At 41.8% G+C, this 16,485-nt stretch overlaps 3 protein-coding genes across 4 annotated transcripts; 2 read left to right on the top strand and 1 right to left on the bottom strand.

Annotated features, from left to right (window-relative positions):
* Positions 1-1,262: 1,262 nt before the first annotated feature.
* On the bottom strand, positions 1,263-7,083 carry LOC129717714 (uncharacterized). Its single transcript, XM_055667812.1, has 6 exons — positions 6,855-7,083; positions 6,460-6,735; positions 3,914-6,402; positions 2,152-3,852; positions 1,860-2,090; positions 1,263-1,790 (listed from the first exon to the last, which is right to left on the bottom strand). Exons 2-6 carry the CDS (start codon positions 6,725-6,727, stop codon positions 1,710-1,712), a joined length of 4,770 nt encoding a protein of 1,589 aa, XP_055523787.1. The 5' UTR covers positions 6,728-6,735; positions 6,855-7,083; the 3' UTR covers positions 1,263-1,709.
* A 1,217-nt stretch (positions 7,084-8,300) lies between these two features.
* LOC129734102 (uncharacterized) lies at positions 8,301-10,652 on the top strand. Of its 2 annotated transcripts, none has more exons than XM_055695835.1 (2): positions 8,301-8,636; positions 9,341-10,652. In XM_055695835.1, the coding sequence occupies exons 1-2, from the start codon at positions 8,590-8,592 to the stop codon at positions 10,641-10,643; spliced, it is 1,350 nt and encodes a 449-aa protein (XP_055551810.1). In that variant the 5' UTR covers positions 8,301-8,589; the 3' UTR covers positions 10,644-10,652. The 2 variants fall into 2 exon arrangements, with proteins under 2 accessions (XP_055551810.1, XP_055551811.1); XM_055695836.1 differs by lacking the exon at positions 8,301-8,636 and adding an exon at positions 8,992-9,101.
* Positions 10,653-10,883: 231 nt separating this feature from the next.
* Positions 10,884-13,895, top strand: LOC129717366 (uncharacterized protein K02A2.6-like). Its single transcript, XM_055667244.1, has one exon. It carries the CDS (start codon positions 10,884-10,886, stop codon positions 13,893-13,895), a length of 3,012 nt encoding a protein of 1,003 aa, XP_055523219.1.
* Positions 13,896-16,485: the final 2,590 nt, after the last annotated feature.

Genomic DNA, 16,485 nt, shown 5'->3' with positions numbered 1-16,485 from the left:
AGACCAATGTTAACGTTATTGATATGCAACCTGCTGACTTTTTCCAAGCGAATCTCACCGTGTCGCAATACACGATAAATCAGTGCAAGCCCCGCCCGTACGTGGACACCATGCGGAAAGTTGTGTTCGAAAAAGGTCGTTATGAGCTTGGATTTACAGACAACATTAATAGCGAAGAAATAAAATATTGCAAGTTGTTTTCCAAAAAACAACTCAAGTTAGTTAAAAACGAAACATTTGAGATTAAGTCTAATGTACACTGGCAAAATGCTCCTCGAGGAATTGAAGAAGAAAGGAAAACGTCTCTTCTCAAAGTAGTTCTACCGATTGTAACAGAAGAGGAAAAGTTTCTTTTCGTTGATATTCCAACGAAGCAACAAGCAACCGATTAATCCATTTAATGTAAAATTAATTTTTGGTACCGTGTAAAACTTGTCACGAGTGCCAGTACTTGCGTCATAGCTTAAATAAATGCAATGATATGCGCCACGTTGTGTGTTTGTTATGTCTCCATTTTTCAGTGTGACAGATATGCGTACATTCTTTCCGGTGTTACAGATATGCGTCTAATCGTTTCAATGTGACAAATTGACTTCGAATTTTTTTCAAGTTTTCTAGAATAACCGTCATGTTTTGACCAAAAAATTTAAAAATACCTATCAAATTATGACGTTAGGCGTTAAAACCTCAAAAAATGTTAAATGTAACATGTGACGCGTATGCGTCACACGGCAGCGTAGCCGCAAAACAATAGCGCATTGAACGGTTGCCAGCTGAAAGGTTGTCTTTAATTATTTCTGTGATCGTTCTCGCACTTTCACAGCAGAAAGGGGTGCAAAATGTTATGTAATTATATTGTAACGTGTCTACTAAAGAATTTTTCTAATTATTATATAACTTGGCAGTAAAACTACGGTGGGCGGTCTTACCCTGTTTGCCCCTACCTTCATCCAAGGATCGTATACGTTTGTTTTGAGATTTCACTCATGCAAGCATGGCATATGTTGTTCCTGATATTTAACTGCTTTTCCACATAAAGATTCTAATCGATTTTTGCTGCGTTTTTAGTGTTTTACTGCCGTTCCAAGCATAAATGTCTCAGCGTGCATAAGGTTTGTGTAGAACATGGGACTACTATGATAGGAACGGCAATTTAGCATTCATTCCTTGAAATGAATTAATTGATAGTAGATACGCGATAATATGCATGGTCCAAATGTTTAAGGCTTTGTGATATCACAACGGTATATAAAATTCTACCGTACTTTTTAGAATCCATTACAAATGTTTCATAAGCGATACAAATTTCAGCTCAAGAGTGTATTCATATAACTTTAAAAGAATGCAATTATATAACTTTATAATGTAGAATAATTGCAACATATAAACAAATCTTATACAGATCGTCATGGTTTACTGCAGAAATCGAGACCCGCCAAAGGCTGAATTTTTATGGGCCTAAGTTCGACCAACTCCCAAGAACTAAAAGAGTACTATATTCGCAGATATTAGAAAAAAAACTCACATACAAAATATACAAATGACAATCACAAAGATACAAACAAAAAAAAACTCCTTCGAGGATAAAAAAAAAATCCTTACTGCTGTAACACTATAGTAAAAGTTGACTAACTTTCCAATGAAGCACTCTCCACAAAATAGAGTTGAATGTGTACCAGGATACTGTCATAGCTCAGCCGCGATTTTGTCTACTCAACGATAAGCTGGTACCGGTTGACTTCCTCGCACATGCTATTGAACTCATCAACAAACTTTTTGAACTCTTTCGACTGCAATTAGAAAAAGGAATAAACACTATTTCTCTCCACTGAAAATAGATCAATCACGGTAAATCGTACCTGTTCAACTGTTTTCTTCTTTCTATTAGTCACGATTCGTCTCTTCTTATTGTGTTGTTTCCGTAAATCCACATTCGCGTCTTCATCTTCCGTCTGCACTGCTTCGGTTCGTCCTCCATCGTCACCATCGCCGTCCTCTTCGTCGTCGTCTTCACTCAGTCCCAAATCCGCCAGATAAATGTTACGTTTACGCTTCGGATTACGGCGCGGTATCCGGCTGTACGTTCGGTTCTAATAAAAATGATGAGCTATTATTGATCGGGCTGAAAGTTAAAAACCATTCTGTACTTACCACGCAGCTTAGTGAGTTGGAGAACACTTCCTGTTCAGGTTCATCAAACAACACCAATGGTGGATTGACACTTTCACCAGTTGGTGGTTCCTGATGTTCTTCGCTATTGACTACCGATTTATCCGGGATGGCAGAAACGTTCAATTCTTCATCCCGGTTGGTTTGTGTTCGCTTCCCAACAGCGACTGGCGTCGATGAGGCAAACACATTTTGCACCGAGCGCAACTTAGTGGGACTGCCGATTACTTTTGGCATTCGCTGTGGCCGGGATTGAGTTTTGGTCGGTCGAACCGGAAGCATTTTGCGTACACTTTTCAAACGTTCTTTAAGGGTGTCTTTCGTAATCTTAACTGGTGTTGGTTCGACGAAAAAATCGTCGGTATTGTCATCGGCTTCGAAGCCGAACAAATCTCTGTTAGGTTCCGGGGATCTTTGCTGGTTTATTCCTTGAGCATCCGACGAAGAGTGCGATGAGTTTTGTGGATCTGGATCAACGAGCGTATCACCAATTTCTATTACACTGGAGGGTTCGGTAGTTGGAGGTCGCACCCCATGCCGACTGATTGGACGTTTAGTTAAACTTAGTATGCTGAATCGATCACGGCTTTTGCTAATGGAATTTTGTTTGCCACTGCTAGAAAAAGCATTGAACGCAGCTTTAACTAGTGGGGACTTCACCGGTGAAAAGTTACGAGGCACATTGAGAATATCGAGTGTCTTCAGTGGACTTCTGTAAGGATTGTTAATATCTCGCTCGGACAGAATAATGTCTTTGCTGGGATGCTTAACACTTCTAGTTTCTGTAGATTTTGAAGGAGCGATGTTTTCCACGTTCGAATCATTCATTGCCGATTCCAGTTCGTTTATCATCGTGACGAATCGCTCCGAGTGGCGATGAAAGTTCTGTAGTACCTCCTTTTGAGCCTGAGTTTTCGGTAGTGTGGAAACCTGTTTTATAGCCTGCATTGAGTGCGTAAGAGTGCGCTGTGACCGTTCGTACCATTGTCTCAATTTTTGGTAAGTTTTTTTCATGTTTTCTTCATACTCTCGGAATTTAGCGATTAGCCGTTCATCCTCCGAGAGACCATCAGGGCCTTTACTGAAAAGTGCAGTCTGGTTATGCACGTCCTCCTTATACTTCCGCATGGCACTGATGAGTTTCTCGCTCATTGCGCTTGTGACTTTAAGCTGTTCGTAGGACTTCTGAATACCACGAAACACGATCTCTGGAGGCGCACTCGATGGAACTGTGTTAGTTGGAGGGGTTTTTCTCGCTGGCGCAGGTGTAACTGTAACTTCAAGCTCCTTGACTGGCGATTTGGCGCGGTTATCGTCGTGACGAATAACGACGTCACTTTCGTACGACGGGAGCAGATCTTTCGAACGAGAGAAATAGAACGTTTTTGGCAGAATGTTTTCGTTCTGCACACGCCAGGGCGATGAAGCTCCCAGTGGAGAGAAACTGAGCGTTTTATTTGGTGTTGGTTCTGCCGGGTCTTTTTGCTGAGGGAAAGTTTGCTGATGCGGTTTTGGCATTTTTGGTGGCGAAAGAGCCACCTCGGGAATGTTTTCGATATCGACATCGTTGTCGAAATGATGATCGTCTGGATGACTGGAAGCCGGTGAAACACTTCGTTCAGTTGGGTTCTGGATGCGTGGAGAAGTTGGCCTGAGTACCAACGCAGCTAGCTTTGCAGTCGGCTGGAAGTATAGAAAGAATGAATTTACGTTTGTGGTCATGATAAAGTAATATGGCACTTACCAAAATTTCGTTGGCTGACTTGGGATGATGGACCGGCCCTCCACCGATTCTACTAACCACTTTTTTTATTTTAGCCATATCAGTACCGAATACCATATGATGCGCCTTTTTCGCTGGTGTTGTCCTTTTTCGGGTTGTGCTACTATTTGGTTTCTTCCGTGCAGTGCCGCGTTTTTTGGCTACTGTTTCCCCTTCAAGTGGTGGAGTTTGACTGGGAGAATCAAACGCATAGATATCGTCATCGACAGGCGCAGGCTGAACGATTAAATTCTCGAATTTTGTAGCATCTTTTGATTGGGCAGATTTGCCTCCTTCTTCTGCTTGTCGTCGATATACAGGAATGTGAGAAGAATCGCTTGTTGGTGGCTGTTTTGTAATTGGCGATAGCAGAGCATTACGTGGAACTGAACGGCTACGAGTTACTGGTGGTTCAAGGTTGGTGCGTAGGATGGACCTACTACGCGTGCGGAATCTTGTGGTTATGGAATTCGTTGATTGTTTAGCACTGAAGTCCGAGGCTTGATATGTATCGTCTGGCGCTTGCGAGGTAACATTGCTTCGAAGGGCAGATTTACTACGTACTCGAGACCGCGTTCTACTATTCCTTGGTTCGATGGTGTCGCCCTGAGAGTTGACATCTTTTGCAGAATTCGATATGGTTGCCTCATGCACTTGACGTGTGCGAGAACGGCCGCGTACTATTGGCACAGTACTACTTCGTGGAACGGAGTTGCTACGTGTTCGATAACCCCTATTGGGACTGGAATTCGAAATTTGTTGATGTATTCCTTTTGGAAAAGGCGATGCGCTAGCCGGAAGGTTTTGGCGCGTGCGCGAACGGCTGCGGATGGTCACTCTATTGTTATCTGTCACAACAGGTTCAGATTCATTTTCTGCGGGAATATCGATTCTGTTCAAAATGATTGAGACTGATTTTTCAGATAAATTAGATGGAAGTGTCCTCTCAATTTCAAGAGATCCTTCGTTCGTGATTTTCGTAGTTTTTTCTACATCAATTGAACTTCGATCACTATGAGAAGTCAAATTAGGTCGTTTTCTTCTTGACACATTCGACGAAATCTTATCGGCTACTCGAGAAACCTCATCTTCCAGAGGTACTTCGACCAACAACGTTTGTTGTGAGTCAGATGGTTTAAATGATGACGGTTCATCCGGAATACGCTGTGATTTTCGTCGTCTTCTACTTACATATTCGACAGCGGGGGAAGCAAGGGGTTGATTTGCGCATTCATTGATAGCTGCATCGATTTCTGCCACAACCAAACTATTTTGACTTGATTTATTTCGTAAGCTTTTATCGATTTCAGCCTCCGTTGCAGCTACACTGCGAGGAGTTACAACTTTTGGTCGTCTCCGTACTGAAACATACGAGAATTGATGTGATTCCATAGATTTTTCCGATTCTGTTGGTGGAACATCAAGCTGTGAAGAGGAAACAGACTCAAAAGATGCTCCATTTTCTTCCGTTAGCTGGGACGATACGTTTTGTTGCTGTGTACTATTCGTGATCGGTTGAACTTCGCATTGAGTTTCATTTCTCAGTGGCTCAGCAGCAATATTTTCATTTGCTAACGCAGAATTGAGAGCATTTTTACCTTTAGTTCTCGAAGGTTTACTTGTTTGAATGCGATTTGATTCATTCATGTTCTGTTTTAGAGCTTTCTGCCGTGTTCTGCCTTTTTTTGTTGTTTGAATAATGGGTTCACCCCTTGTAGGAACATGATTCTCTTCCGCTAACTGGGAAGATATGTTTTGTTGCTGTTCACTTTCCCTAATCGGTTGAACTTCTCTTTGAGATTCTTTTTCCAGTGGCTCCTTTCCTTTATTCTTTTCAGCAGCAATGTCATTTGCTATCGCAGGATTTTGAACATTTTTACCTTTAGTTCTCGAAGATTTGCTTGTTTGAGTGCGATTTGATTCATTTTTCTTCTGTTTTACAGCGTTCCGTCGTGCTCTGCCTTTTTTTGTTGTTTGAGTATTGGGCTCACCACGATCGTCATCAGTTTCGGGTGTAGCTAATGGTTTATCCTGTAACTTTAGTCCACCTTGAGATTTCAAATTTGCCTTTCGCGAAGCAGATCTTGTTTTTATTATAGAAGTATGTGTATTAGAATTAACCGGTGTTGCATTCAAATTGGTTTCATCAACATTTAGAGATTTTCTTTCACTATCGGTGATCACCCTCTGTTGTTTTGAGGTGTTTGTTGTGGTCTTTCGCTTAGCGATGCTTTGAAAATTGTCAGAAAAAATATTCCTATTCGGTTTGCGGTTCCGGGATGGTCGTACCGGCTCGTTCTCAATCTCGGGAGCAACCGCAGCAGGAACTTCCGTCCGCCGATTAACCCATGAGGATTTTGGTCTGTTTCGTTGAATGCATGGGGTTTGCTCTACGTTCATAACACTCATGTTGGTTTCGTCCGCATTCATATTCGGGGGTGGTCTTTCACTGGGGCGGAATGATGGTCTTACTGTGGAAAATAAAAATCTGCATTGGAAGTCATGTCGATTAAGTTGGTTATACTTACGCGTTTCCTCCAGTGTCATGTCAATTGCACCAAGCCGCGTTGATGGTCGCAACATTTCTACCGTCGACAGCATCAACAGTGACGGATCGGTGGATATCAGAGTATTCTCTGCGCTTGACAGCATAATAATGGAATCATCTTTCGCTGTCGATGAGACTTGAAGTCGGTTCAATTCGTTCTGATCGATTACAATGCTTAATTGAGGCAGTGAGTTGGCCTGAACCGTGTTCTTGCTACGTGCTGCGGCCTTTCTCTTGTGGGGTGGCATTTTGAAATCTGGGATACAAAACAAAAACGTCATTTACAGAAGCGCCATTTCTTCTTTTAAAATGTATAGCATAACCTCACAAATTGCGCTTCATTCAAAATCACGAAGCACAAACGTCAATACTTACCACTGCTACTAACTTGAGTTGGAAAAATATCCTTATGAAACAATAAACTGGGAAACTTTTACCACCAATAGAAAATAAAATCGTCGTTCCTCAATACGAGCAACTTTGTTCAACTTTTACTGCACTACAAACACGTATTTACGAGATTTTATTCGATGACCAAAAACAAACATTTTTGTCAGTTAGCTTCTCCGTTGTTTGCTTTGATATGAAATTTCGTTTTTCTTTCTTGCAGTCGAGTGAAACTGCATCCACACTGCTAGAATTAACTCGTCCCAGCTTGCACTAGTAGAAACCAGTCGATCAGTTTTCGCAATAGCATTAAATCCTCATCTGGTGGCGGTTAGCATAAGTTTCGGAATTATCACTAAACCGGGACAGACATTCGAGCACAGAAAACAGACGTTCATCTCGTTTTCAAATGATGTTTAAAACCTTGCAACCGTCATTTTATACGTAAGCGGTAATGCTCCCGCTACGTGGCGTTCACGTCACTGACAAACCAAGCAGCATTTACTGGCAATAAATTTTAGGTGTGTATGACCATAAGTGTTCTATGTGTTTCAATTGATTGAAAATTACACAAAATTTCAATTTTCAACAAAAAATACTCGAAATCACTTATAGCGAATTTCTTTATTCCACCAGCTCACCTCGTTTTGACCTGGAAGCGCACTAACTGCTGTCAAGACCCTTCTTTATTCGCTCGATTTTGACCCAGTTTTGACCTGCCGTGATGCTTGAAGCGCACTGTAAAATTTGTCAGCTTCAACCCACCACCGCACGTGCTAAGTTTGTAAACAATTATCTGGCATCTCTTTCTTACTTGCGTCTTAAATGGCGATGACGTTTCATTATTCCTCGGCAGTTTTGCCCGCACACAGTGGAATAAAGAAATTCGCTATTAGTTATTAGCGCCACCGAGAACAAACATTCATATAAAAAAAAATTGAAAATTGTGTATAAAAATTTGAATTGAAATACGTTGAAACACTAACGACATCTGCCTTGTGGTGCCCTAGTTGCACCTATGGGCTGGACAACTTTATTTTCAAGAGAAATATTTCGGTAATATTGTTCGATATTGGTGGATATATTTTGATATTTATCGTTTATCTGTCACATTCATATCACTCCGACAATAATGTGCTGTCAAGGAGTTGTGATACAGGTAGACGGGTGCCTGGAAATGCAACGATAAATACTTTGTAATATTGAATATTGTTAATATATCAATCTTGCCCCAAGAGTTGCACCACAGACTAACAGACAAAACACTGTAGTAGATTTGGTATTATTATATTGAAATCAATCCACAAGAATGAGAGGATATTTCTCAGTGTATGCAATGTTAGTACGCTGTCTAGTAAACGCACTATTTGAGAACCGTCAATATTGAAACGCTAACAGTGAACGCAAATTCTGGCGGAAACAGGCTGACGAGTTTACAGGAAGAAGGAGAAGATTCGGTGACGTTCGGAAAAGTGTTGAGCTGACGCAAGCAACTCGGGTTAGATTGACGGAGAGAAAGAGTGGTTACGCATTGGTTAAAAAGCGATAGGTTCGGGAGAGTGCAGGAATGCGTACAGATCGTGTCATGATCGAGAGAGAATTTCGGTGGAAAGAGATAAACGACGGAGCTAGAGACGCCCGATAATCCACCGAAGACCATCGTTCGACATTCTGTTGACTAAAGTTACCGCGATAAGACGTGTTTCGTTTCAGCTGATGCATAATGGCCGAAAAGCGTCACGACAATGGCGCAGTGGACGCTCCCGAGAAGTAAGTATTTTCGATTATCAGTTGTGGAGTTTACTTCACGTTTCGGCTGGCAACTATATAAGGAATATGCACCGCAGATAACCAAGTTTTACGGAACACAGAGAAATCCAGTATTTTTCTACATATTTCCCGAAAATAATGGCGGCTTACAGAAAAATAAAATCTGAGTGTGTGTTAAGGTTAGGAGACTGCTTCCCATAAAAAAAAAAAAAAAAAAAAAAAAAAAAAAAAAAAAAAAAAACTGGAGCGAGAGGACTCCTACACAAAAAAAAATGAACAAGCGCGCGATCGGACGCACTGAATAGAAAGAGTGGAACGTTTTCCAAAAAAAAAAAAAAAACTAGGAATGAGCGATAGGACTCAGATGGAAGGAGCGTTAGGACTCCTAATACAAAAATGATTTGTGCGAGAGGACTCTAAAAAAAAAAATGAATGAGCGATAGGACTCCTGAAACAATAATTTGAGTGAGAGTAGTCTAGTAAAAAAAAAAAAAAAAAAAAAAAAAAAAATTATATATATTGAACATGGTAGACACAACTTCAATTAACTTAAATTGAAGTTTTGTGAAACTGGGTTGTTTTCTAGCACTTTTTATCGTAGAATGGTCAAATATCTAGTGCACTACTACACAGTACTGCATTTCATCGCATACTGATATTGACGGAAAAAAAATTAATAATTTCGTTTATTTTCCGATTCGTAGGAAAATGAAGAAGAAAAGCACAAGTTCGAAACTGGATGCTGTCATGAAAGAGTTGGCAGAAGTTAAATCCTCCAATGTCATGATGAAGCAACAACTAGAAAAAGCACAGGAAACCATCAAATCGCTTCAGGCCAGCCTTCAATCTCCTCGGAGTGAGGGAGACGTTGAAAGCGTTGAATTCAACGGTAATGCTGGCCCTTCGAGCACGCGCCGTCAGATAAACGAGACAGGTACGGAATTGACGAGGTTCATGTCCTCAATGAACCAAATGTCCATATCCTCAATCAGCTTACCGGAATGCAAACCATCAGTGGAAGGTGAGCAAGTTGGAAGGCGTGATTTTGAAGCATGGAAGGATCTGCTCTTGGATTCGCTCAAGCTCGCTGGAGTTGATGACGAGCCAACTCAATTCGTCGTTTTTAAAGTGAAAGCCGGACCAATGCTTCTGGAAATTTACAAGAACACGAAGTCCACCTCTGAGGCTCCAAGTGACGTGATGTATCCGTTTTCGAATGCGTTATTTCGACTGAAAGCATATTTTGGCTCAGCGTCAGATATCATGCTTCAACGCCGCAAACTTGCGGTGATGGCTCAGCGACCGGAGGAAACAGATTTATCGTTCATCATGAGAGTGGGTGCTATTGCTCGTCTATGTGACTTCGCTGAGGGGAAAGAGTTCGAGGAGATAATTAGCACCGTTGCCGAACACGCCAGAAACAAACAGGTGCGCACCGTTGCTTTGAAAATGTTAAGCCGCCAGGGGTCATTCACGGATCTAGTAGATAAGGTCCGTGAAATTGAGGCCGTGACAATGAACGAAGAGTTTTACCACTTGAAACATGGCAAAACAGATCATGCAATGGTTGCTGCTGTTAGTGTTCCATATGCAACAGCAGGTCCATCCCGACAAGGATCATTTCGTGGTTCGACATCTCGTGCAAGATTCGGCTATCAGTACACCAGTCGCGGTGGAAATCGATTTCGAACACCCTACGAAAGAATAGGATTATACAAGCAACAAGAGTATGGACGGCCGGATCCATATCGGTGCTTCAGATGCAACAGCGTTTATCACAAACCGGAATCCTGTTTTGCGATTGATAAAGTTTGCTTAAACTGCGGCCGCAAGGGACATATTCAGAGAGCTTGCCGTACTTCCATGCAAAAGGAAAATGAACGTTTGACGGATTTTGCAAAACCAAATGTTGTACCGAGTCAGATTGCTGCGATTGAACAGAGAAATGGAACGAAGGCGGAGGACCCAGCCGTAGATAAAAATGTAGGTGATGTAACCGAGATGTAAGGTATCATCTTCAACCTTTCTTTATACATTGGAATGTTCGTCTTTCAAATCTTAAACAATATGAGATACTTGTTTGAATTAAAACTAAATAAATGTTAATAACAAAAAAAAAAAATAAATATAAAAATCTATCATGAATTGTTTTCAATGTTTTAAAGAAAAAGCAGGTTCGATGATACTATAGAATTTTCAAAATATTATTTGAAACTGATTAAATATAACTTTTAACAGCTGAATATCATGGGAATTTGGAGTCCTTTGATGCCCAAGAACGATGGATTGATAATAGCGAAAGTTACAGGTCTACCGTGTGAGTTCCTTATCGACTCTGGAGCTCAGGTAAATACATTGACTGAGAATCGATTCAACCTACTTTGGAGCAACGAGGTGTACCAAAAAGGGGTGTTCAACCTGCAGCACAGTACTGACAAGACTTTGAAGGCTTACGCATCAACTGGAGAAATACCAGTTGTGTCTACGTTTGAAGCATTCCTGCACGTTTCCGATGATAGGCCTGTCCTACTTGAAAAGTTTTACGTCGTTAAAGAATTCCGCTCCCTTCTAGGTAGAGCTACCGCGACTCGTTACAGTATCTTGTTACTTGGTCTGAAAGTACCATTGATCAATGAGAACCTTCCTTTGCAATCATGGTGTGAAACTGGTGATAACGAAATTGCCACAGTTCAGACGGATGCAATATTTCCAAGATTCAACGTTCCTCCCGTAGAAATACCTTACGACAAAACTAGACCACCTTGTCGGAATGTCTTTATGAACATCCCAATAGCGGTAAAGCCCATTGTTGAAAAACGGCTAGATCAGCTTCTTGCAGCAAACATAATAGAGCGCGTAACTGATGGTATGGATACATCCTTCTGTTCATCGATGCTAGCTATCCCGAAAGGAAGGGATGATATAAGGTTAGTGATCGATTTGAGAGGCCCGAACAGATATATTCAGAGATCACCGTTTACCATGCCTACTCTGGAAAAAATTCTTGTTGATTTGGACGGCGCTCAATGGTTTTCGACGATAGATTTGACTAATGCGTTTTACCATATCGAACTCGCTGAGAACAGCCGTCATCTGACGAACTTTTGTACGGAGTTCGGAATGTTTCGGTACGTTAGACTGCCTTTTGGATTGTGTAACGCACCGGACATATTCCAGGAAGTCCTACAAAGAAAGATTCTTGGAGGCTGCAAAGGAACAAAGAATTATTTGGATGATGTTTTGATCCACGGCAAGACTCAGGAAGAACATGATGAAAACCTGAAGGCAGTCCTAGATCGTTTCCAAGAACATAATGTTAGAATCAATACTAACAAGTGTACTTTCCGTAGTCAATCCGTCAAGTTCCTGGGATTCTTGCTGACGTCAAAAGGTTGGCAAATAGAGGACGAAAAATTGAGCACTATTCGGGACTTCCGCCAGCCGGAAACAATTCCAGAAGTTAAAATTTTCTTAGGCTTGGTTACATTTGTAGACAAATTTGTTCTACACCGGGCTACCAGGACCGAAAAATTACGCGCACTTGCTAATTCCAGTTGTTTTTATTGGACAGACGAAGAGAATGTAGAGTTCTTGGCTTTCAAAGAAGAGGCACTGGACGTGATTCGAACGCTCGGATATTTCAATATTTTGGATAGAACAGAATTATTCGTCGATGCGTCTGCAATCGGACTCGGAGCGGTCTTGGTGCAATTCAACAATAATGATGTGCCAAGAATTATTGCATGTGCCTCAAAAGCATTAACGAAAACCGAACAACGTTATCCGCAAACGCATAGAGAGGCACTGGCTGTAGTATGGGGAATAGAAAGGTTTGCGTTCTATTTAACTAGCCGGACGTTTACAGTCAGGACGGATGCTGAAGCAAACCAATTCATATTTGGAGGAAACAATCGAATTGGTAAACGAGCAATTTCGAGAGCGGAGGCTTGGGCTCTTCGCCTACAGCCATTCGACTTCACCATCAAGCGAGTACCAGGTAACGAGAACGTAGCTGATGTGCTATCGCGTTTAATAAAGTTTTCACAAGTTGCGGAGCCATTTGAAGATGACGGGGAAGAGGGTCATATGCTGTTTGCATTGGATACAGGAATCATGGACATTTCGCTCGGAGAGATCGAAGCTTGTGCTGAAGCAGACGATGAGTTAGTGGAATTGCGAAAGGCCTTGGAATGTGATAGCTGGCCCCAGGAGCTACGGAAGTATGAAGCTCAGAAAAAGAATCTGTACCATCTCGGGTCTCTGATTTGCAAGGATGACAAAATAATTCTTCCCAGGTCTTTGCGTCTTAAAGCAATGTCGTCGGCACACGGTGGACATATCGGCGAGGTTGCCATGAAGAGAATCATGCGGGAGTTCTTCTGGTGGCCTCGTATGGCTTCTGATACGGAGAAATTCGTTAAGGACTGTGAAACTTGCCGTATGCTGTCAAGAAAAAATCCTCCTTTGCCCCTTTCATCCCGTGAATTGCCTGAAGGCCCTTGGGAGATTATACAAATCGATTTTCTCTCAATTCCGGGCTTCGGGTCAGGTGAATTTTTGACCATAGTGGATACCTACTCCCGTTACCTGACAGTTATTGAAATGAAACGTACAAATGCAGAAGCGACCAACGCTGCTCTTTGTGACGTTTTCAAGCGCTGGGGATGCCCACGTATCCTGCAGAGCGATAATGGTCCACCGTTCGGCAGCCATAACTTCTGCTCTTTCTGGGAAAACAAAGGAGTTAAAGTGCGAAAAGCTATACCGTTAAGCCCGCAATCAAACGGCTTAGTGGAACGTCAGAACCAATCTATAATCAAGGCTGTAAGTGCAGCCAACATAGAGGCCAGTAACTGGCGTTCTAGTTTAGAGCGATTTGTGCACAACCACAACACATTGGTTCCCCACACAAGGCTCAATACCACCCCATTCGAACTCATGGTGGGCTGGAAATTCCGGGGCACATTCCCAAGCCTTTGGACTGACTTCAACACTAATGATTTGGACAGAATAAATGTTCGAGAACGAGATGCTGAAGCAAAACTCAACAGCAAGTATTATGCTGACGAGACAAGGGGTGCGAAAACCAGTAATATTAGGGTAGGTGACGTTGTGCTACTGAGCCAAGTAAAGAGGTGTAAGACTGACCCGACATTTTCTCGTGAACGTTACACCGTCGTTGCGCGGCATGGGGCCAAGGTAGTAATTATGAGTAGTAATGGAGTGCAATACGCTAGGAACGTACAAGACGTGAACTGATACCTTTCCCAATGGAAACTCATACAGACCCAGCAGTAGAAGAAATACACCCAAATGTAACCCTCGACGATCCTCCAGGCACTTCACGGATTGTCCGTTGTGTACCGGAGGAGAGTTCAGTAGCAGTAACAAATGAAGAAGATGATTCACGAAGCAATATAAAACCAACTCTTCGTCGACGTGAGGGAATCAGAAAACCGTCTCGTTATAATGACAATTTCGTTTATATTGTTTACGAGTGAAAGTTGTCTAGTATGTTATTAAAATTTTTCTAAGTACACAAAAAAAAAAAAAAATAAAATAAAAAAAAAAAAAAAAACAAAAAAAAAAAAAAAAAAAAAAATTAAGGTTGGATAACAAATAAAGAAACATGGAAAGAAAGAGTAGAGAAGAGGGATATTGTAGTAGATTTGGTATTATTATATTGAAATCAATCCACAAGAATGAGAGGATATTTCTCAGTGTATGCAATGTTAGTACGCTGTCTAGTAAACGCACTATTTGAGAACCGTCAATATTGAAACGCTAACAGTGAACGCTAATTCTGGCGGAAACAGGCTGACGAGTTTACAGGAAGAAGGAGAAGATTCGGTGACGTTCGGAAAAGTGTTGAGCTGACGCAAGCAACTCGGGTTAGATTGACGGAGAGAAAGAGTGGTTACGCATTGGTTAAAAAGCGATAGGTTCGGGAGAGTGCAGGAATGCGTACAGATCGTGTCATGATCGAGAGAATTTCGGTGGAAAGAGATAAACGACGGAGCTAGAGACGCCCGATAATCCACCGAAGACCATCGTTCGACATTCTGTTGACTAAAGTTACCGCGATAAGACGTGTTTCGTTTCAGCTGATGCATAATGGCCGAAAAGCGTCACGACAAACACTTCGAACAAATTTTCAATAAATTCATCGTTCGGATGATTCCAGTACTTTACGTTAGTAACACTAGCACCATCTGCTGTCGTGTTCGCGCTGCGTCATGTATTTCGACATCAGCGCCAGCGTTACTGCATGTGTCAAATGGGGAACCACAAAATATGTATGAGACTGCATGACAGCGCCCCAGACGGCGTTATCGCGTGATGATTGTTATTCGATTGGAAATTTGAAATGATCGTTTTTTGTGGCGATGGAGCTAGGTTCCAGTGTTACGTCTGTTAGTCTGTGGTTGCACTATACAAATGTTGCCATGTGACGCGAGCGCCACATACCACTTACGACCGCATTACCACTTAAAGCCCTATTTAGAGTTCCAAGCGAAGTGAAAATCTCATACACAATGTTCATTTTTTCACGCTCGTGAAAAATGCAACCTGCAATAATTTTACTTCACTTGGAGTGTAAACTCGTGGTTTTCGCTTCTCTCAAACTGTAAACTGCAGGCTCGCGAAATACCTGCTTGTTCCACAAACGGGTTTTCACGACAAATTTTGCGGGCGAAAATTTACCCCTTTTCACTTGTCAAATTTTTCACTTCGCTGGGAGCTGTAAACTATACCACAGACAGACGTCTAAGCAAGAACAACATTGATCAAAATTTCCGTGTAAATTTTCAAAGTAAATTGCGTTATAAATCACTTGTATACTAGCGCCGCCTGGTGACCTTATCGCTACAATACATTTTTTTTCGTTGGTGTACGAGGCTGGCGGTACTGGTAGCGCTATCTGATTACGGATTGCTACTACAAAAAACTTTACACAAGTTTGGAACTCAGCTTGGACGTCTGTCTGCGACTATATTCAAGCCCTATTTAGAGTTCCAAGCGAAGTGAAAATCTAATGCAAAATGTTCATTTTTTCACGCTCGTGCAACCTGCAAAATTTCACTTCGCTTGGAACTGTAAACAAATTCGATCCCGCGAAATCGAAGGTTGTGGATCTTATCTTTTTCACTGGGGTTTACTTTTTTCACGCATGCAAACGGTATAGTGAAAAAAAAGCAGCAGCAAGCGAAAACATGCGTACGTTTATATTCTGTCAGTTGCAGCCAATTTTCATTTCACTTGGAGTCTAAACTCGTGTATTTTGCTTCACTTAAACTGTAAACTGCAGGCTAGTGAAATACCTGCGTGTTCTACAAACGGGTTTTCACGACAGATTTCGCAAGCGAAAATTTACGCTTTTTCACTTGTCAATTTTTTCACTTCGCTGGAAACTGTAAACTATGCTTTACGATTAAATGACGGTTGCGTGCTTTTCACTCCTGCTCAGTGTTGCCCAATCTGCCGGTATCGCTGTTCATAGTAGTGTGAAGCATAGCAGTGTACAGGGTGGCAATATAGAAGTGATACACGTAAGTGCCCCCCGTTGTATTTTCTGTCACAGCATGACAAACATCTGAGCATGTTTTGAAAGAGTGACTTTACTGTTCGAGATCAGGAAGAAGCTGTCATATCTGAATTGAAGCAGATTATACGTCTACAGGACCATCAAGTATTTCAAAGAAACAGGCACGGTTGTTCCCAATAAAAAACTGGTAAAAACGGAGTGTTCGGACTCCAGCGGTCATCAAAGCAGCGAAGGAAAGTTTCCGGCGAAATCCAGCCCGTTCGGCAAGAAAAATGGCGTGTGAAATGAACATGAGCCACACTT

This window comes from Wyeomyia smithii, chromosome 1, assembly GCF_029784165.1.
Source record: "Wyeomyia smithii strain HCP4-BCI-WySm-NY-G18 chromosome 1, ASM2978416v1, whole genome shotgun sequence".
NCBI lineage: Eukaryota > Metazoa > Arthropoda > Insecta > Diptera > Culicidae > Wyeomyia > Wyeomyia smithii.
The sequence above is the reverse complement of the archived record's forward strand: the minus strand, read 5'-3'. Positions and strand labels throughout refer to the sequence as shown.

Coding starts and splice junctions, on each gene's coding strand:
- LOC129717714 (XM_055667812.1), bottom strand. CDS start 6,727: ATGCCACCCCACAAGAGAAAGGCCGCAGCACGTAGCAAGAACACGGTT. Junction 2,091..2,151: donor CCAACTCACTAAGCTGCGTG/GTAAGTACAGAA, acceptor CATTTTTATTAG/AACCGAACGTACAGCCGGAT. Junction 1,791..1,859: donor AGAAGAAAACAGTTGAACAG/GTACGATTTACC, acceptor TTCTAATTGCAG/TCGAAAGAGTTCAAAAAGTT.
- LOC129734102 (XM_055695835.1), top strand. CDS start 8,590: ATGGCCGAAAAGCGTCACGACAATGGCGCAGTGGACGCTCCCGAGAA. Junction 8,637..9,340: donor GCAGTGGACGCTCCCGAGAA/GTAAGTATTTTC, acceptor TCCGATTCGTAG/GAAAATGAAGAAGAAAAGCA.
- LOC129717366 (XM_055667244.1), top strand. CDS start 10,884: ATGGGAATTTGGAGTCCTTTGATGCCCAAGAACGATGGATTGATAATA.